Below are 21,350 nucleotides of genomic sequence, written 5' to 3'. Positions count from 1 at the left end.
ATGTTCTTAAGGGTAAAAAGATGTGGGGATATGTCAGTGGAAACTATATGGTATCTAAGAATACCAAGGAAGGGGATGCTACTGTGATAGATGCATGGGAAGCAGACAATACAAAGATTATTACTTGAATTAACAATTATGTTGAGCATTCTATAGGTACACAATTGATGAAGTGTGAGATAACAAAGGTGGTTTGGGATCATCTGCAAAGGTTATTCACGCAATTAAATTTTGCAAAGCAGTATCAGTAAAGAATGACATACGAGCTCTTCATCAGAAGAATATAAGTGTTCAAGAGTTTTATTTTACAATGACAGATCTTTGAGATCAATTAGCTCTTATAGAATCGGCAGAATTAAAGGCATGTAGTGCCTATATTGATCGTAGAGAACAACAACGATTGATACAGTTTTTAACAGCACTTCGCAGTGATTTTGAAGGACTCAGAGGTTCAATTCTACATCGTTCTCCATTATCTTCTGTTGACTCTGTTGTTAGTGAGTTATTGGCTGAAGAAATACATCTCCAGTCTTATTTTGAAAAGAGAATTCTTTCTGCTTTGAATCCATCTGTACTAGCAGTACCCTCTAAGTCATTCTCTAATTATCAAAATAAGCCTTACACAAGGGTTGCCTTCGATGAGTGCAGTTTTTGTAAGTAGAAAGGTCATTGGAAGGCTCAATGTCCCAAGTTGAGACAGTAGAATCAAGCTTGGAAGTTTGACAGTCAGTCACAATCTAATACTCATAGACCACCTCGGAGTTATAAACCACCACACCACAATATTGCAGCATTAGTTTCATCAGGCCCTATCATCGAACCTAGTACTCTAACTAAGTAATTTTAGAAGTTTCTCTCCTAACAGCCACAATCAATGTATGCTTCTTCTTTCATAGGTTAGTTGCCTCATAGTTTCTCAAGTATGTCATATTCTGAATGGGTCTTGGATTCTGGTGCTTCACATCATATGTCTCAAGATTCTTTATCTTTTACCTCTATGTCTCCTTCACCCTCCATTCCTGTTATGACTGTTAATGACACTTCAATGCCCTTAGTAGGTGTTGGTTTTGTTGTCACACCTCATTTATCTCTTTCTAATGTTTATCTTATTCCGAAACTCAGATTGAATCTTACTTCTGTTGGATAATTATGTGATTCTGGTGATTATTTAGTCATTTTTCCCTCTTTTTTTTGTTGTGTACAGGATCTACAATCTCAAAAGCTTATTAGTATAGGTTGTAGGGAGAATAGACTATATATTTTGAATGAGTTAAAAGTGTCAGTTGTTGCTGCTGCTGCTACTACTACTACCGTTGATTTGTCTTCTTTTCGTTTAAGTCATTCCTCTTCTAGTTTTTATTTATGGCATTCTCTTATAGGTCATGTTTTGTCTTCTCGTTTGAGATTTTTTTGCATCCACATGAGCTTTAGGAAATTTGTAACCTCGTGAAATTTTTTATTATAGTGGATGTAAACTAGCGAAATTTTTCGCTTTATCTTTTAATCGAAGTATTTTTGTTTCTTCTTCCTCATTTAACTTGATTCATTCTTATGTATGAGAACCTCCTCCTGTTGCCACAAAAAAAGGGTCTCGATATTATGTTTCTTTTATTGATGATCATACTCGTTATTGTTTAATGAAACATCGTTCTGAATTCTTTGAGATATATACAATCTTTCGAGCTCTTGTCAAAACTCAACATTCTACTGTTATTAAATGTTTTAGGTGTGATTTGAGAGGGGAATACACCTCTAATAAATTTTATGAGTTGCTTGCCTTAGATGGAACCATTCACTAAATGTCGTATACAAATACTCCTGAGCAAAATGGTGCGGCTGAAAGAAAATATGGGCATATTGTCAAAACTGATCGTTCTCTCTTGTTGCGTGCTTTAGTTCCTAGTGAGTTTTGGGGAGAAGTTGTACTTACTGTTGTAAGTTTGATTAATACAATCTCATCTTATCATAGTTCAGGTTTTTCTTTTTTTGAAAAGTTATATGGGTATGTCCCTGATTATTTCTCCTTTAGAGTTTTTGGTTGTACTTGTTTTGTTCTTCGTCCTCATGCAGAACGTAGTAAATTATACTCTCAATCTGTTATTTGTGTCTTTCTGGGTTATGGTGAGGCAAAAAAGAGGTATCGTTGTTTTGATCCAATAACTTAGAAACTTTATGTGTCTCGTCATGTTGTCTTTCTCGAGCATATACTTTTTTTTTCTATTCCATCCACTACTTATAGCTTGACTAGACCTGATATTATTCATATAGATTCCTTTTCTGAAGATTTTGATAGTTTATCATCTCAAGTTCGTAGTACCTCAAATACCCTTCCCATGTTCGTTCTATTTCTACTCATCATTCTGCAGGTACTGACACTTTACTCTTCGGCACACCTGAAGCTCCATTCTCATCTACAGCCCCTCAAGCTTCGTCTGAGATTGTGGATCCACATCTACGTCAATCCATACACATTTGTAAGTCCACAAAACTACCAGATTTTGCTCTTGTTATTCTTTATCCTTTACTTTTTTTTTAGCTTTTGTTCATTGTCTCTCTGAGCCCTCTTTCTATTAAGAGGCAATTCTTAATCCTATTTGGCAGCAAGCTATGGATGAGGAACTTTCTACTTTGCATAAGACAGATACTTAGGATTTGGTTCCTTTACCTCCTAGTAATAGTGTTATTGGTTGTCATTGGGTGTATAAGATCAAGACTAATTCTGATGGGTCTATTGAGCGATACAAAGCTAGGTTAGTTGCAAAAGAATACTCTCAACAGTATGGTATGAATTATGAGGAGACATTTATCCCAGTTGCAAAAATAACTACTATCCGTACTCTTATTGTTGTGACTTCGATTCGTTAGTGGCATATCTCCTAAATGTTAAAAATGCCCTTTTGAATCAAGATCTTCAAGAAGATATTTATATGACACCCCCTCCTGGTGTTTTAAATGACTATGAGTATGTTTGTAAGCTCAAGAACGTTATATGGTCTCAAACAAGCACCTCGTATTAGTCATGATTCTGCTCTTTTTAATAAGTACACTGATGCAGGTCATATTATTCTGCCTTTATATGTTGATGATATGATTATTACTGGTGATGACATTGATGGTATTTCAGTTTTGAAAACAGAATTGGCTAGACAGTTTGAAATGAAGGATTTGGGATATCTTCAATATTTCCTGGGTATTGAAGTAGCTTACTCACCTAGAGGTTACCTTCCTTCTTAGTCGAAATATGTTGTAAATATTCTTCAGCGGGTTAGACTTACTAATAACAAGACTGTAGATACTCCCATTGAGATTAACGCCGGGTATTTTTCTTCTGATGGTCTACCTTTGACAGATCCTACCTTATATCATACTATTATTGGGAGCTTGGTATATCTCACTATCACTCATCTAGATATTGCATATGTTGTTCATGTTGTTAGTCAATTTTATTGCTTCTCCTACTACAGTTCACTGAGCAGTTGTTCTTTGTATTTTACGATATCTCCGTGGTACGGTCTTTCAGAGTCTTTTACTTTCATCCACCTCTTCCTTGCAGCTACGTGCATACTATGATGCTGATCATGACAGTGATCCCACAGATCACAAGTCTATTACTGGTTTTTGTATCTCTAGGTGATTCTCTTATTTCTTGAAAGAGCAAGAAACGGTCTATTATTTCTCAATCTTCAACCGAAGCAGAATATTGTGTTATGGCATCCACTACCAAATAGATTGTTTGGTTATGTTGGTTACTTGCTGATATGAGAGTTTCTCTCTCTCATCCTACTCTTATGTAATGTGACAACCAGAGTTCTTTTCAGATTGCTCACAACTCAATTTTTCATGAACGAATTAAGCACATTGAGATCGATTGTCATCTAACTCATCATCATCTCAAGCATGGCATCATTATTCTGCCTTTTGTTTTTTTTTCTTTGCAGATTGCAAACTTTTTTACCAAGTCACATTTCATTTCTTATTTTTGTTTTTTGGTTGGCAAATTCTCGATTTGTAATTGCCCTATCATGAATTTAAGAGGAAAAGTTAAGAAATATATATATTTATCTTCAATTGGTTTTTCTCTCATTTCCGCTTTTGGATGGAGATGAGAAGAACGTCGATCAACATCACAACTTCCGCTTCTGGCAGCCGTTAGTCAAGTGATATCGTACGCAAGTCCAGCCCTCTATAGTGACAGTGCGTTAAGGCGGATTGATGAGCTATATGTATGATACGGCTGGCTTACTTCTCGTATGTGGAGGCAAGCTGACGCACTGGTGCCAGCCACAAAGGAATAGCTTTTGGAGGGCCTCGTCTATTACAAAAAATCAATGGCACCGGAGGAATGTCAGTTCGGGAACAGTGGTAAGACAAAGAGCAACGCAGGTGGGGGCCACAACTGTCTTCCTCCATGTGATATCACGCAAACTAACCCTAATTTACTTTACTGAAAAGAAAATGATAACCCGATCGATCGGATTACCTCTCAGTAGAAAAACCAACCGGAAATAAGCTGAAACCATTTACGCTTTGCCTGCATGTGGTAGCTACGGAGCAAGCCTAGCCTTTCGGTTCGTAGAATGACAATAAATCCACGTCCATGTCAACAATAAATTGACTGCATGTGCGGTTGATCGTTTTACGCACAAGTCCCTGATCGGTTTATGCACAAGTCCCTTCCAGGCTTCCACTGTCATGTCAAATTTTTAAACCATACTCCTCCCCATCCCCAGTTATCTGAACAGCATATCTTGAATTAAATTTTAAAATTATAATAATTTTTATTTTTATTTTTATTTTTATTTATATCAAACCAGGTTAATATTTTCACATAATTCAGACCTTGTTAGGATAAATCTCTAAATAAAATATAAAATTTTAAAATTATAATAATAACCCAAGTTAATTCTTTGAATTTGTAACTTGAATCTTAATTTCAAATCGGTCTTCAAATTAAGTTTTAAAATTATAATAATAATATTTTATATTCTATTATAAAAATATTTTAAAAACAAAAACAATAAATATTATCTTTATAAACTTGTCCTCTGTATACCTTATATTTTTAAAATACAAAAATATACTTTAAAATTATCCTTAAAAACATTTAATTTTATACTTGTCGAACCAAATGCTAACTAGTACTTGAGTGAAAGAGGTGAACGCAACTCACGTGGCCAGATTTAGACATTCCTGCCTCCTATTTTGTAATTTTCTCTTGTTAAACTGGACTTTCTCGCGCAATAACCAAGAAGAACATACAGGGGAAACAAGTGATGAGAAGGGTAATTTTGCTATACAGTACTTGATGAGACGTTTAACACAAGGTGCTTCTTAGTTACAAAACAAGAACTGCAATTACTCTACTTTCCTCCATTCTACCCATTTTTCTTTAATTATGCTGCAATTACATCTCCACTTATCTTTATCCCTACGTATACATAACATACAAGGAAAATTAAATTTTGCAGCATGGACTTTTTAATACAAGAGAGAGAGCGAGAGAGAGAGAGAGACCCAACGACTGAGCAGTCAGCATTCCTGGATTAGCAAGCTGCATTTCAAAATTATACAGCTCGATACCATCCAGCTCAGGCAAACTGATGAACAAAAGCAACGAGCTCTTAGGAGCTGATGTCAGAACCTTGCTCGACTCACTGTTCATTTACTACCGATTAGTTTGTTGGATAACCGGCGCTTGTAGCGCTTAAGCACAGAAGCCAGATTCTCTTTTCCCTTCGGAAAAGCAACATCACCAGCAGCAGTTCCCGATCGACCCTTTCGGCAAGATATGGCAATCTCCACATCCTTAATCAAGTCCAGAAGCGTCGCTGCAGTTGTGCATTTCCCCCTACCTGGTTTTGAAGCAGGGGGCAACATTCCATTCGAAGCAGGTGGACTTGATCTATGCTGGTGAGATGCAGGGATTTGAAGGCAGAAGCATGGGGACATGGGAGTACGGGGCTTTGAAAATGCCAATTCTATGATGCCCTATTATTATTCAGAAAGCATAGTTTTAAAGGGCAGGAAAAAAAGAAGACAATATTTGGAAAACACACCATCATAGGATTTCAAGAGCCAAGGAATGAAGCACATATATGCCTCCCAAAGGGATGTTACAGAGAGGAATTGCTTTCAGTAACATGCCTCGAGATTTTTAATATATGTAGATGCCAGTTGCAATGGAGCAGGAAGGGCGAGAACTAAAAGATAGTTGACTAAAATGACTTGGTTGCAACTCAAAAAAAAAAGGCACAGCAGCAAATGATTTGGTATAGCAGCGTCTAAAATGCCTATACAAACTCATTGCAATTAAGTGCAGGAAATGAATGGTGAGTTTTGCCAATTTATTCATGAACATGATGAAGAGGTTTTTTCCACCTTTTCCTGGAAAATCTACAAGCAGTAAACAAAGTAAAGCATTTTTTGCAGATGAAAAGATCCCTTAATAAAATTGAAATTGCATATAGCAAAAGATTGGAGAAATTTACCTGAAGACGATTCAACACATAAGTGTATTTCCCCCACAACTCTGGACGGCTTTCCATTAGTGACAAATCAAGAATCCGGTGAATACACCAGACCCCAAAGCTTATTATCAAATCCGATCTCCAAACACAGCCCTCCCCGCAATGAGGAACTGAGGAAACCATAATGTTGGTAATACTGGCATCATCATTCCTCAAAGCAGAACCAGATTTCCTATCAGAATATAAATATGTAGATCCACCCATGTGATCTACATGGTTCATTTCTCTTGTTTCAGCTTCATACAAATACCTCTCCCTTGCAGCCACACAATCAATTAGATCCTCATCAGCTCCATCGTTTTGCCTAAACAGCCAGTCAGATCCTTCCAATTTCAAAAGCTTCACAATACAATGCCTGAAAGACCGAAGAAGTTGGGCCTCTGAATCCACAGGAGAAGTTACTTCGCGATTAATTGAATTAGACCGATTTCCTAATCCACTCCCAACAGCACGAATTTTGTCAGCAACACCAAACTGTTCAAATGGTTGCTTGGACCAGAGGGATCCAGGGTCTGGAGTCATGTGAAGCGAGAAAGCATCCCCATGCCCTTTTGATAGTCCATTAAAAGACAAAGGACCTCCTGCTCCTGATCCGGTATTTGAATAATAAGATTGTTCATAAGCTGATCTACCAACAGAGGAACCAAATCCTGCAGACTTGTCCCACTGAGCATTCTTTTCAGACATATACAGGTCCCTATAGGGACCAGCAAGCCCTGAAATGTCAGGCAAGCTATGGTACTTCTTTGTATTAGCTGACATTCCTGTATCATCAGCAGATCCAGAGTATACATCATGATAAGGTCTTTCAGACTGTAATGGGCTATTTCTAGTTACTGCAAGATTCTGAAATCCTGACGCTTGTGAAGAGCTTAGTCCATTTTGCAAATTTTTCCCCATAGAGACAGTGAGCGGGTCCCTATAATTTCTAGGTCCTAAGGATGGGGATATTGGTGCTGGTGACTCCATTTGGCCATTTAAGCTACTGAAACCCCTGTCCTTGGCAATTCGATTGGCAATAGATGCAATCTGATAACCATGAACTGTAGCTGGCTGATTATCCCAGCCATCAGAAGATGGTGGCGTGCGTACACCAGAATACCGTCTCTCACTTGAGTCAGCAATACTCTGGCTGGGACCTTGTACATATGCATCCAGCAACTGCATGTGGTTGGACCACAATGAGGATGGTCCCCTCTGAACTCCATAAGATGAGTCAATATTGCTTTGCACCCGCAATTGCTTGGGGGAGTCGCATAAACTTGAATTGATCAATGAATCAGATGCTCTGCCACCTACCAATGAGAAATATCCGCTTGATTCCTTCCCAGCAGTGTCCACTTTCAGCTGGGAAGAAGCAAGTTTCAAATCAACCCCCAAGGCATCCAGTTTCTTGGTCTTTGCTTCTTGAGTTATTTGCCCATGGAAGTCATACAATTGTCCCCAAAACTCATCAAGAACTGCAGCTAATTGACGTCTTGCAGCGCGCCCCAACCCTGCTAATCTTGAAAGACTTCCAGCACCATTCCCACCTGCATCACTTTTACCACTAAGACTCCTAAATGATCCAGGACCATCAGATGTCAAAGACAAAGTGCTTCCAGGAACCCCTTTGGATGAATCTTCAGGCTCCCAGTTATCCCCTTCATCATCCTCCTTTTCAGTATGCAACTCACCCTCTATATCCAGAGTCTTTTCAACTGGGTCCATTGATTCAATCTTAGCCTTCTTGGCAACAAGCAATTCAGCATCAGGAACCAAGTTGACAGAAGCTGACAGAGATGCTGACTCTGTTGTAGGTGATGTTTCCTCATAGAATGTTTGGGGACTAGAAAATGCGACTTCAGAATGTTTTTCTTTGATAGTAGTCAAATGAAGTTCCTGATCAGACTCCATAATTGTCTCAGGCAAATCAGGATCAGCATTTGCAACAGTTATATTTGAGTAACTCTCAAAAGATTTCCCTGGTTCTGGTAATTGTTCCTGCCTCTCGATAAGCTCCTCTCCAGTACATATATTTTCAGTCAAAAATTCTTCCTCTATCAGCGTGGATGGTTCGGATACAGCATTTTGTACATCCCAGTTGCATACCTGAGCATCTAAGCGAGTAGCAGATTTCAATGGGGTAGCTGCTAGCCAGAGCATCAAACAAAATGATGAACAGGCAGTAATGAGAAGAACAATGTAAGAGGTAGACGAACCACTTACTGTACTCCATCTCAAAGTACCTACCCAATCACTATCCCCAAATACCATTTCCACCACAAAAATAATCTTTATGCCAAGCATCCCCATGAATGAAATGAGCGCTACGAACTCCAAGAATGGAGAAATTTTGTAGACACCCATCACTTGTCTTGATGAAGCAATATGGAAAAGAGGGATCACGGAAGATGGAAGAAGTAAAGCAACCATAACCTGTGTAAGTATAAGCAACTGGTATATTCCTTCAACTCCTGAAGTCCACACACAATAAAGGGCTGGAACAACTGCAATAATTCTGAATGTCGCACGTTGAAGCCAATTAGGAATATCCAATCTGAGAAAATTGTGTAAAACTACTTGCCCACCAAGATTCCAGGAAAATGCTGTGATTTGATTCGCAAAAAACAAGATGAGTGAAAAGCCAAAGGGTGCTACTGGACTCCTGAACACCTGAAATGATCATTTCGAATCAAAGTAATAAGTATTTACCAAGTTCATACAGAATAATGCTTGCATGCCAGAAAAGAAACATCTGCACGACCAATAAATATGAGAAAAAAAATGGTACCTGTTCCATTAGTGACATCGCATCAGGAAAAGTAAGTAAAACAAGGCCAGTGCTGTGGAACACATTTGCAGCGGAGTTCATAAGCACAAAATTTACCAGATAGATGCCACTGAAGATGCATAAAATGGCAAAAAAATGGTTAAGACACAAGGCATCCCTGGAAATATTTGGTGGTCCCTGATGTTGCTGCAAGAAGATTTAAAGATTTCAAAATCTAGAAAGTGATCAAAAAAAGCTATTAAGTGATATTAAACTTGTTTTGAAAGTGTATGAAACCTAATAATAGAACAATGGTAGAGCTTTATCAAATAACAGCAATTAAGCATTGACCAGGTGCACATGTTACATTCATTTCTGTTTTCCAACAATGCGCATGAGTTGGAAGCTTTTCAGGGTTCTTAAGCAATCAAACCAACAAACTCAAACTGAAAACAAAAATGATGAGATCATGGCTTCCACATATGCTAGTTCATGAAGTTAATACAAAAAGGTTGAGCATTAGTTTTAAACTGGAGGGGCCAATTGCAGTGATGTAATTCATTGCAAGCAAAAAATAACAAGATTAGCTTAAGTTCAAAGCAAAAAATAATAAGCCAATTAGGAAGATCCAAAAAAGATGACAAAAACCATCCTAGAATTCCCCTGTAGTTTGTGGCTTTCTCCACCAACATAATAAAATAAGTTTGTGCACGTGAAGATCAAGTTCAAAGCTTGCAACACGTTTTTACTAAAGGTAAACTGTATTCTCAACAAAAGGCCTCCATGGACAGTTAGTAACTGCTTCAAGCCTCAAAACAATATCATTCATAATTAATACACAAAAGTTGAATGTTGCCAGAATCCAGGGTTCTTGTTAGCTATACTATATAAAACATCCCCATTGGTGCTTTCTGAAAGATTCAACAATTATAAGAAATCAGCTATCAGAATCCTACCAATCAAATTTTAAGTTATAATGATTCTGGTACAGGTTGAATAATACAGCTCGCTGACCAAAGCCATTATTTCCCCATCACAGAAACCAGCTATGCCATGAATGATACATTCAGCAACTACCCTAAAACACAGACAACTTGATGGTTGTGACTCTGAATCATACAATCCACTCTGTCAGTTTCTTTTCACCCGAACTCCATAGGAGCCTTCATCAAACATTTTCAGACACCTAACCAGCTTCAAATTGTCATATTGCCATGTAAACAAAATGTCTAAAGATAAGACAAGAAAAAGATGCTCTACTAGCTTTAATTTGTTAAGAGAATCCAGATTCAAATCATGAATCTTCTCTTTGCATTTGAACACCTACATCCTCACCACTGCAAGGGAACATGTGCAAACTTACAGAGATGGGGAATAATTGCATTAGTTCATGATTGGAAGCAAATTCATATCCTTTCACAAAGCTACACAAGAAGGATATGCTTGTTTGGGTTTTTGGTTGTGTAAAAAAATCAAAAAGACAGCAGGCTTGATGATTTTGGGATGGTGCACCATAAAGCACCAGCCCGCAAAGGTAGATTACTCATATCAAATACCTCATCAAACCAATTGCCAGTTCCATTGTCACAAAGCCATTAAGTTTCCACAATATCAAAATTTATCAGTCAAATGAAAACCAAATTATTTTAGAAATGGAAAGGCCATGCTAAGCAAGAAAGATCCCAAAACAAATGTACACTTAGACTCAAGCATTGCATAATTGACACAAAACCACATGTAAAAGAAAATAAGTACAAACTAACATTCAAGTAGAGAAGTAGTATAAACACAATAAATCCTCTCTGCTCCAAAATCTAAACCTCAGATGTCCTCAAAAATCACTGGAAGGTATTGATATAAAACTAGCAGCATGCCAAATATGCTATGCCAGAAAAGCCTCTGAAAATTATACAAAATGATATTGACAATGTACTCAAAGAGTCAGAGACACACAGGAGGGCTTTGGGGGGGGAGGGGGGGTGGGTAAGGGCGAGGAGAAAAGGAATTACCAGCACAATAGCAGAATGGAGGAAAAAATTGTGAGGCATGATACTTGCTCCAAGTAGACTCATCAGGGCAAACACACTCTCCTCGCTTAATTTTGTTCGCGTCCCGTTTATGGAAAGAGGGATTCCTGGTTGGCTGATGAGAACCCCGAAGAAATACAATAGTAATATGAAGCCTGCAATGCATGTGCAAAGGAAACTTGCCTTGCATCTCTCCTGGGAAAAAGGTAACAAAATCAATAGTGATATTTCTAAGGTGAGGTGGTAAAAGAACGCAAGCAAGTGGTCTTACCATGAGGGTAGCAAAAAATGGAAATAAAATGGCCTCAGCAGCAGCTAAAGAAACACAAGTGGATAAGTCCATCCCGAAGAGAAGATTAAGACCATGTGCAATGCCGAGAATCTATTGAAAACAATTCACAAGTTATGACCACAACAAGGGATCTCAAGTAGTATAAATCACATCCAGATGCCTTAAACCCATATCTTTTGAATAGGCAACCAGATGTACTAAATAACTAAGATCGAGAGAAACTACCATTGTGAGGTCCAATGCAATCACGGAAAGTGCTGCTTGAACTCCTAGAAACATGCATGTCCACTTGTCATACTCATCATTGCAAATCTATGGGATCGTAAGGAAAAGGAAAATCGTAAAACTTCAAACCATAATTGGGGGTTGGGGGTGTAGAATAGTTAGTGAACACACCAAATAATTAGAAAATTGGCTAATGAACTTTGAAATGCAAATGATAGGTGGAAAAACATCACCCCATATACATGTGTGGATGTAAATACAAATGGTTTGATAAGTTCTTTACAGATACAGATGTGCTTGCTCAGACATCAATCTAATGGAACATGTAGAGGTCTACGAAGAACCCAGCTAACTTCCAGTCATGCTAAAGAGAGGCACATCCATCAGATTGCAAGGAGCATGACATGGAACATAAAAACAATACAAAACCAGAGTTCCCAGTAGAGTATCCTTGATGAACCTCTACACTTTCAATTGGAAAGCAAGGGACATGACATGACCAGTACCATGTGGACTAAACCAATCTATTTCTCATTTCCAAATTTTACTATTTCATTACTTCCATTTGCAAAAGGGAAAACAAGCTCAAGACAACCGGATCAAGGACAAAACACAAACAATACAAAATTGTTTTTCTCTTTGAAGGAAACATACAAGATCATAGTATTAGCATGTCAAGAAAAGTAAATGAACAATTTCTCATAGAATATCCTTAAGGAAATAGGATGATACCTGGGCAAGATCTTTTCTAGTGATCACACCAATTCGAGCAGAGAGATACTGGCATAAAATGGCAACAAAATTGAAAAGGAGCATCGGTAGTACCAGATCAAACCCAAAACGAGCACCTCCTTCAACAGTTGCTGCCCACTTTCCAGGATCAACATATCCAATTGCAATCAGAAGTCCAGGTCCAACAGCAGGAAGCAGCCGATGAAGAAAATGCAGTGGATGGTTAGCATTTGCAAATTCAGTGTCCATGTTACTGATCAGTTTTTCAACCAAACTGAACCACCACCAACGGTATGATATTTAATAACACTTCCAAGCAACAGAAGAACCTCCCAGAGAATGCCAATATAGCTGCTTAAAGAAGCATCTCCTAATAATTATGCCTCTTTTCACTAATTATTCAAGAGAAACACTAACAACTTTGACTGAAAATGCTTGCATGAGTAAAACTAAAGTCAGAACAGCTTCCTCTGAAGCACATCAACAGAAAGAACAGGGCACGTCAAACAACAGCAAAGATGATTCGGTAAGCGAGGCTCTATCAAATGCACTTAGCCAGACCACACCCAGTAGAATCTCTTCAAGGAAACCTTAGTCGCATGGTGATGCTAGCAGAAATTCCAATATTAGCTGTGATCATCAGATACCAATCTGACACTTGCAAAATCAGCTAGCATGCTACACTGGAGTGACACTGATGGGCTATTATCGTGGCAATTCATCTCCTGACAATGACTAGCAGTTAGTCAGATTCATGTGAACCTTCCAGCAATAATTTGAATTTTTGCGTCTCCTCTGAAATGCTATCCTGAAACATGAATAAGATCAGTTTGACAGCTAAACAAATTGCAAAAACAAAACTACATAACTTGGAGCTTTGGTGCTCGATGGGATAAGGTAAGCTACTATAACCGCAAGATTGTCACTTAAAAGGCTAATTGAAACATGCAATCACTTCACAGGCTAAAAAAAAAGGACATCAGGCAATAGGAATTCAGTAGACATCAATCAATTCTGCCTAGTATAAAGAATGCAGTTTTTTTTAAATTACAAAAATAAAAGAACACTAAAGTAACAAAGACACTGTACGAAAAAAAAACTCATATAGTCATTAATTAAAGCATCCCCAACAAGCTCAATTACATAGATACACAGAATCTTGAGAGACAAATACATATATTTTGCATCCTTATATTAGCATATTTAAAATCATCATTTCCAAAACTAACTTCAACAACTTTAACTCCTAACAAATTAACATGATCAGGTAAGCTTATAGCTAGAACATGAAAATCCAAATCCTAGTAACAACTAAAATGCAAAACCCAACTCAGATCTCACCACGACATAAACCAATACCAAAAACCAGCTCAAGGTGAGCAAAACTGATAAGAATTCATCAAATGAACCAAAAATCCATCAATACCCGAAAACTCAACCCCTATAACTTCAAACCCAGAAATGAAATGAGCCCGCAAAACTTATTCAATCAAAAAACCCTTCACAGATCTGATTCGGCCAAAAAAAACCGAGCATTTGTACAAATTTCATGGTCAACTTCGATTCCTCAAAATAAAATAGACAAATCCGTACAACACCAAAGTTTAAACCTTTCCAACTTTTTTCCTTCGAAAAATAAATAAAGAAGATTATTTCTTTTTTCTTTCCTTTTTACCTTTCTCTTTCTATGAGTGTGAGTTGTTGCTTTCAATCTCTACTTGTACTTCTCTCTCTGCAATCTCTATCTGGAGCTGTCCACAAGTAGATCTCAAAAAGAAGAGCCTTTAAGAGAAGCCACGCAGTTAATAACTTATTAAAGTTTAGGCTTTTCTTTTTTTAATCTTCCTAGAAAGACAAAGCTCAGTTTTCTGGGATAGTTGTAGAGAGAGAGAGAAACGGAAGTGAGAGTGAAAAGAAAAATAAGAAATCTATATTTATATAATATTTATTGTATTATAATATCATAAATGGGATTTGTCATAGTTAAGAGATTCCGTGTAAAGTCTGACACGGTTTATGCTCGGTTCATCGGGTTGCTGATTCAATATAATGATTATTAAGTTAATATCATGGTTATCAAATCCGAACCGACCCGGTAGGTCGACTTGAAATCCGGTGACCCAGTGGCTAGACCGGTCCGGATAAAATAAAATACATGCCAATACAAAAATCCTGCAAAACTCGATCGACATGATGGGTCAATCCAGGATCCATGTGAACCCGAACGAGAGTTTTTTTCTTCAAATGTAGTTTCTCTCCTAGACCCCTTTTCCTTTATGTTTTTTTAGGTAGTTATTAACCATTTTCAAAATTTATTATATAAATACTAGAAAAATATTTTATTTTTTTAATATGAGATTTGAAACCCTTTAGTATATATACTTTATATTTTGAAGAAAAAAATTATTTTTTCAAAGTAGGATTTGAAGCCCTTCAGTATATATACTTTATGCACACAAGAAAAAAATTGTGTTTTTTCAATGTAGAATAAAAAAATTTTTGATTTGAACACTTCAACTTAAAAGGATAATATAATATTTTTTTCAATATGAGATTTGAAGAATTTGAAACCCTTTAATATATACTCTATATTTACCAAAAAAAATTATTTTTTCAATGTAGGGTTTAAAGTTTTTTAATATATATACTCTATATTTAAAAGAAAAAACTTATGTTTTTTTAATATGGAATAAAAAAAAATTAGTTTAAATACTTCAATTTAAAATAATAACATAATATCTTTTCAATATGGAATAAAAAAAAACTTTTTGAAATATTCTTTTAAACTTTATTATTTCAATGTATATATATATGGCTTATATTATGAATTATTTCTTAATTTGTTCCTATAAAATATTAAAACTTCGAATATCTTTTTTAATTTTTCCGAGTTGATCTAGGTTGATCCGGGTTGACCCGTATACCCCGCGACCCGGTCCTTAGCCAGGTCAATCCCGTGTTTGATTAATATAGGTAAATTATTTTGTTAAAACAATATTATTTTAAAATATAAAAAAATTAACTTGGTTACATCTCATTCAAGTTTGATTAATTCATTAGATTACAAGTTAATTTATCACGTTATTCGAATTTAACAAGAAAAGTTAATGCATAAAATAATTTGAAATAAAACTTCATCCAAAACATACATCAAGTTACCAAATTATTAAATTAATATATTAAGTCAGGTTTAATAATGATAATATTTATTAGGAATATGTGTTTTTTATTATTTATTTTTAAATATCTTGAAGAGAGAATAAAAAATGAAGTATATTAAAAAGTAATATAATAAGAATTTGGGTACAGAAAGTTAAGAAAAGTCACCTGTCTTACTTTTCTTTTCTTTTTTATATATTTGATATTTTGTTTGTCTTCTTTCTGCAGTATTAATATTAGTAGTTCATAAGTTTATGTTACACTATGGTTCAAATTAGAAAAACATATAAAAAGATGTTTAGATTGTAAAAAATTATTTTGTAGTATTATTAAATTTAATTTAACATGTCAATATTAAAATATCTCCTTATTTAATCGATCCTTATTTAATTGAGGTCAACTTGGTAAGAGTTATTTATATGACTCGATTAACTTAATAGGTTTAAAAGTAATTCAGACGACCAGAAAAAAACATGGTTTACCTTTTAAGAAAATTAAGATGATTTTTTTTTAATATTGAGACGATAATATATTGGATCGACTAGGATTTCGCGGCTTAACTTGTCAAATTCGTGATTCAGGTCATGGACTCTACTGAGTTTAGTAACTTTTTTTTTGTTTTAAATATACTATTTTTTACTTAATTATACTATCACAAACATAAATCATAAAATCAAGCACAAGTCAATTACAAACCAAATGCTAAGACATTTATTTGAAAGTATAATTTTATAAAAAACAAACCAAAAGATTTATGAAAATAAATTTAAAATTAAGCAAATATCAAAGGATTAAGTTTATAAAAAAAAAAAAAAAAAATCCACCTATTTTGCATCCCAAGGTTTTAGTGCATAGTATAATAATTAGTAGCCGCTGCAGGCTAGATTTTTTTTCCAACAAAAAAAATTAAACATGTAGGCTTTTTGTATGTATTTTTTATGTAGAAAATATTTAAGTATATATTGAAAAGCTTATACACGCATCTAATTAAATAATTAAAGAACCATTTGTGTCAATAAATAAATAAAAATTATAAATGATAACTAAAGATGTTACTAAAAAAATCGAAAGATGAATGTAAATTAAGATATGTGATCTCGCAACACGGGTTATTTACTCGGTTGTGTTCAATGACTTTGTTTGTTAAAATTAATTTTTTATATAATCAAATGATAGTAGAAATAGACACACATATAAAATTGATTAAATAAAATCAAAGAGAAAAAAAATCACTCAAGGTTGCACTTATTAGAAATATTATCCAAAAATATATATTTTTTTATTTTTAAAAATAAATTTCATTTATGTAAAACATATATATATATATATATATATATATATATATATATATATGAATTGGAATAATCTCTTCAAAAATTAAATACATAAAAAATAATTAAAAAAAAGGAGCAAACTCTATTTAAAAAGGTTAAACCAAAAGATAAAAAACAAATTAGAGAGAAAGGGTATTAATTTAAATATAAGTTAAAAACTATCTAAGAAAATACATATAAAAAAACATCAATTTAAAAAAATAGAAAAAAAAAGTCAAGCATTATTAGATCTAGCTAGCTAGGTGCATGTAGCCCATTTAGAAAGCACCCGAACAAGGGCTCTTATTTTTTTTAATGTTAATGGTGTCATCAGCCCCAAATCTTTAGGGAAAGAAAGCTAGAATAAATGTTGTTTGTTTTTTCCCAGATTCTAACCACTATGATTGTAAAACCCTAGTTAAATTTTTTTGAAATATTAAAATTTTAACTTGGAAATAGAATAAGTTAAATTAAATTAAGAATATTGAATTAAATGACAATAGATAAAATTTAAAAAAATAATAATAAAGAGAATATAACACTAATTGTTAGAGAATAGAAAAAGTGGAGATAAAATGAAATAATTAAGCAATATGGGGTCAATATGTAAATATCAATAGATTGAACTATAAATGCCCTATTTTTTTCTTTCCAAATCCGAAAACAAAAGAGAATAGAGGGGGAGAATATTTCTCAATTTCCTTCACCAAAATTGAGTAGAAATACTACAAATTAAAGGGTTTTGGTTAGATTTAGGGTAAGTAGTGAGGAAAACAACATCAAAGCAAGAATCTAAAAAGAATAAGTGAAAGAAATTTAGGGATTTAGAGAGACAAGGGGGCCGACCAAGGGGCCGACCAAGAGGAAGAAAGAAGGAGTGTCGAGAAATTTTGGCAAGTTAAGAATCAAAGCTCATTTTATCACTAGGTAAGAGGTTTTAGACTCGATTACGTAAGTTAAATTGAATACAATTAAAATTGATGTCTAAATTATAAATATACTAGGGTTCACGTGAGGATTTGGGGGGATATGAGAAATTTGCTTTGTGTTGATGTAATTAGGACAGAAATGGATGAAAGCAACTTAGAAAAATGAATAAATGAAGAAACAATCCTAGTGTTGTTGAAGGTAGTGGTGTCGACTATAAAGAGAAAAAATTGAAAAAAAAATTAAAACAAGACATGAATGTTGTTTGTTTGTATTTATTATAGCATGTGTTGAAATGTGAATAATGAATTTAGAAGAAATAGAAATCTTGTGTTTAATTTGTAATGAAAAGATTGATTATGCTTTGTTTGATGAAATTTGGATAGAAATTAATGAAAGCAATTTAGAACAATGAACAAATAAAGAAACAATCCTAGTGTTGTTAAAGGTGGTGGTGTTAGCCATAAAGGGAAAAATTGAAAAAAAATTAAAACAATGCATGAATGTTGTTTGTTTGTAGTTATTATAACATATGTTGAAATATGAAGAATGAATTGAGAAGAAATAGAAATCTTGTGTTTAATTTGTAATGAAAAGATTGATTATGTTTTGAATTATGAACATTGTAATCTTGTAGGGGATTATAGAATTTTTATGTAATGTTGAAGTATTATTGATGAAGGAATGTTAATGAAAGTGAACGTGTTTTCGGTGAGAGAGTTTTGGTTTTTTCAAGTAGGATGTGAGAAAAATTAGTTGATTATTTGGGTGTTATGTTTAATGATATTATAAAATATGTAGAGGAAAAATACTTACTTTGAATGGTGAGAAAATAAATGAAAATACTTTGATGCATGTTAAAAGCAAAAATTGAAAATCTGGACAGCTTTATCACCTAACTTCCAGTTGAGTTTAAGGCTTGAAAAGAATAAAAATTAGAATAAGTTCTTTTATAAAATTGGAGTTAGGGATGTTAGCTTTCTAACAAGACTAGTCTTAGTTAATTTAAAGTTATAAAACTCTAGATAGGAGTTAAAAATCAAGGGAGGGTTAAATTAAATCTTTATGGATAATTTTTAAATGTTGCAATAATGAGTAGTTTTGGATGTGTTAATGGCATAAATGAGTTTTCTTCCCTTCAATAAAGATGTAGCCCTATATCTTAGCTTTAAAAATAAAAAACTACATGTAAAATCAAATTCTATAACTTCAGATAGTAAAAATATTGACCAGCATTCTTGAGCGATCAAGTTAAGTTAGCTAGAAGTAACTAGCTTTAAAATTTGTTTAGAATTGCTCTTAATGTAAGATTTAAATGATGGAAATTATAAGAATGAAATTGTCAATATAGGTTAAATTGTTAATGATGATTAGCTTAAGTGATATGGAATCATGTTGTTTGAGTGGGGTAGCACTGAGCTGGTATATGAGACTAGATAACATAAAGATTTGACGATGGAAAGATCTGGTGGTTGCTTTCATTAAACAATATAAGTACACTATGAATATTGCTCTAATAGAATCAGTTTGTCTCATCTAGAGAAAAAGAATAAAGAAATCATAAAAGAGTATGCTCAAAAGTGGAGGAATCTAGCTGCACAAGTATATCCTCCATTTTTAGATAAAGAGATGGTTACCTTATTTGTAAATACATTCATGGCATCGTATTACGAGCATATGATGGATGGTTCAACACAACAATTCATTGATGTTGTAGCAATAACCGAATGTATAGAGCAAGGGATAAGGAGTAGTAAAATCTTCACACCCACTAAGAAAAGGGCTTTAGAGAGAAGAAAAGGGATATCGATCATATCAAAGGTGGTTACAGAAGTAAGAAAAACCAATTCCAAAACTATAACATCTCATCCCCTTCATCCCAAATTGCTAACATCAACTTTAACTCTCCATTTTCTACCAAAAAAAATCCAAGACTCAAGATATTTTAATTTCCCCTCACAATTTTCTAATTGATTTTCTCATATCTTAACAAGTGTCTTGTCACTTTATTTTTCACTCTTAACATAAATATAAATTTTTAATTTTCATAAATCTTAATTTAATCCATTTTATTTTTGAGTTAAATTTATTATCTTATTTTTAGTCGAGATTTTACAGAGGACAAGAAAAATCTAAGATACTTCTAAAGCTAACCAAAAAGAAAAAGTGTCAACAAGAGAAATGTCAACGAAGTGCACCAGGTAGAAACCAATCATTTTCAATCCAAAGGTCATTAGTACAAGTAATGGAGGTTCAATTAGCAAGTCAATACTACTAGTATCAATTTTCATCCATTCACTTCGACACTAGCCAATGTTACAATTATCCTTAAACTAAACACGTATTTAAAATTTCTTATTTACCAACCATATAATTTCCCACAAAATTAGCTATTCTTTAACCAATCAACATTAAACCATAGTTTTAAAACCCGGCAGGTCGACACAGGACCCTGCTGACCCGGGCTGGAACCGGGTTGGGTTTAAGAAAAAATAAGAGAAGTCAAAAACCTGGGTGACCCAATAGGTTGACCCAGTGACCCGGTCAAAAACTCAGTTGCAATCCGTTGACTATTTATTTTATTTTAACCAAAATGACATCATTTTAATTTATAAAAAATTGGGACTGACCTGATGACTCGATCAAAACACGGTGACCACTGGGCCGAGTTTAAAAACTCTACATTAATCAACTAGGTTGGCTTGAACAACCAACCTTATAGAAATACTTGAGCTACCTTTAGGAGAAATGTTCAAAAAGCTTGTTAGCATTGAAAAAATTACCCCTACCCCCAATGAAGGCCCTTTTAACCATCATATTCTTATTGTTAGAAATCCAACTACAACTGTGAATACCGTATTATTGTTATTGCGCATAACAATGATAATTGTTCTACCTTTAAAGATAAACTCTTACACCTCATTAGGTAAAGTATGCTACAATTTGAGAACGATGAGATTGAGAATGAGGTGGGAATGCTATCTTTTTTAAAAGTGAACATTAGCAAACTAGAGGTATATAAGTACCAGCCAATAGAGAATGGACCTCTCAAAATGATAACAATTATCATACTTTGCCTTACAACTACAAATAGAGTGAGGCAAGAAATAATGTTGTTAGGTTTAGTTTCTTTTATTTGGGCTTTTCATCCCCTCTGTATACAAAAAGAAAAAAGAAGAAGCATGGAATAAACCCTATTGTTCCTAAAATATCTATCCCTACGTGGAACTATAGATTTAAAAATGGCCTCAATTTTGTCAAAAAAATGCAATTAAAAGTTGAATAAACTCCTCCAATCATCCTAGATGTACACCTAAATTCATCCATTAAAAATAGTAAATGTGAGCATTTTGTTTTCATTACATTATAATTTTAATTATTAAAGAAAAAAAGATG

The 21,350-nt window shown here is 34.4% G+C and overlaps 1 protein-coding gene across 5 annotated transcripts; it reads right to left on the bottom strand.

Moving 5' to 3' along the window:
• Positions 1 to 5,271: 5,271 nt before the first annotated feature.
• Positions 5,272 to 14,469, bottom strand: LOC7467627 (ethylene-insensitive protein 2). 5 transcript variants are annotated; one of them, XM_024588134.1, is made up of 8 exons: positions 14,231 to 14,469; positions 12,556 to 13,363; positions 11,824 to 11,910; positions 11,578 to 11,688; positions 11,289 to 11,501; positions 9,301 to 9,486; positions 6,489 to 9,182; positions 5,272 to 5,988 (listed from the first exon to the last, which is right to left on the bottom strand). In XM_024588134.1, the coding sequence occupies exons 2-8, from the start codon at positions 12,802 to 12,804 to the stop codon at positions 5,659 to 5,661; spliced, it is 3,870 nt and encodes a 1,289-aa protein (XP_024443902.1). In that variant the 5' UTR covers positions 12,805 to 13,363; positions 14,231 to 14,469; the 3' UTR covers positions 5,272 to 5,658. The 5 variants fall into 5 exon arrangements, with proteins under 5 accessions (XP_024443902.1, XP_006373880.2, XP_024443903.1 ...); XM_006373818.2 differs by having other exon boundaries at positions 12,556 to 13,358; XM_024588135.2 differs by lacking the exon at positions 14,231 to 14,469 and adding an exon at positions 13,897 to 14,186.
• Positions 14,470 to 21,350: the final 6,881 nt, after the last annotated feature.

The sequence above is a fragment of the Populus trichocarpa genome, chromosome 16 (genome assembly GCF_000002775.5).
Source record: "Populus trichocarpa isolate Nisqually-1 chromosome 16, P.trichocarpa_v4.1, whole genome shotgun sequence".
In the NCBI taxonomy this organism is placed as follows: Eukaryota; Viridiplantae; Streptophyta; class Magnoliopsida; order Malpighiales; family Salicaceae; genus Populus; species Populus trichocarpa.
Note: the sequence above shows the minus strand (reverse complement) of the source record. Positions and strands in the feature narration are given on the sequence as shown.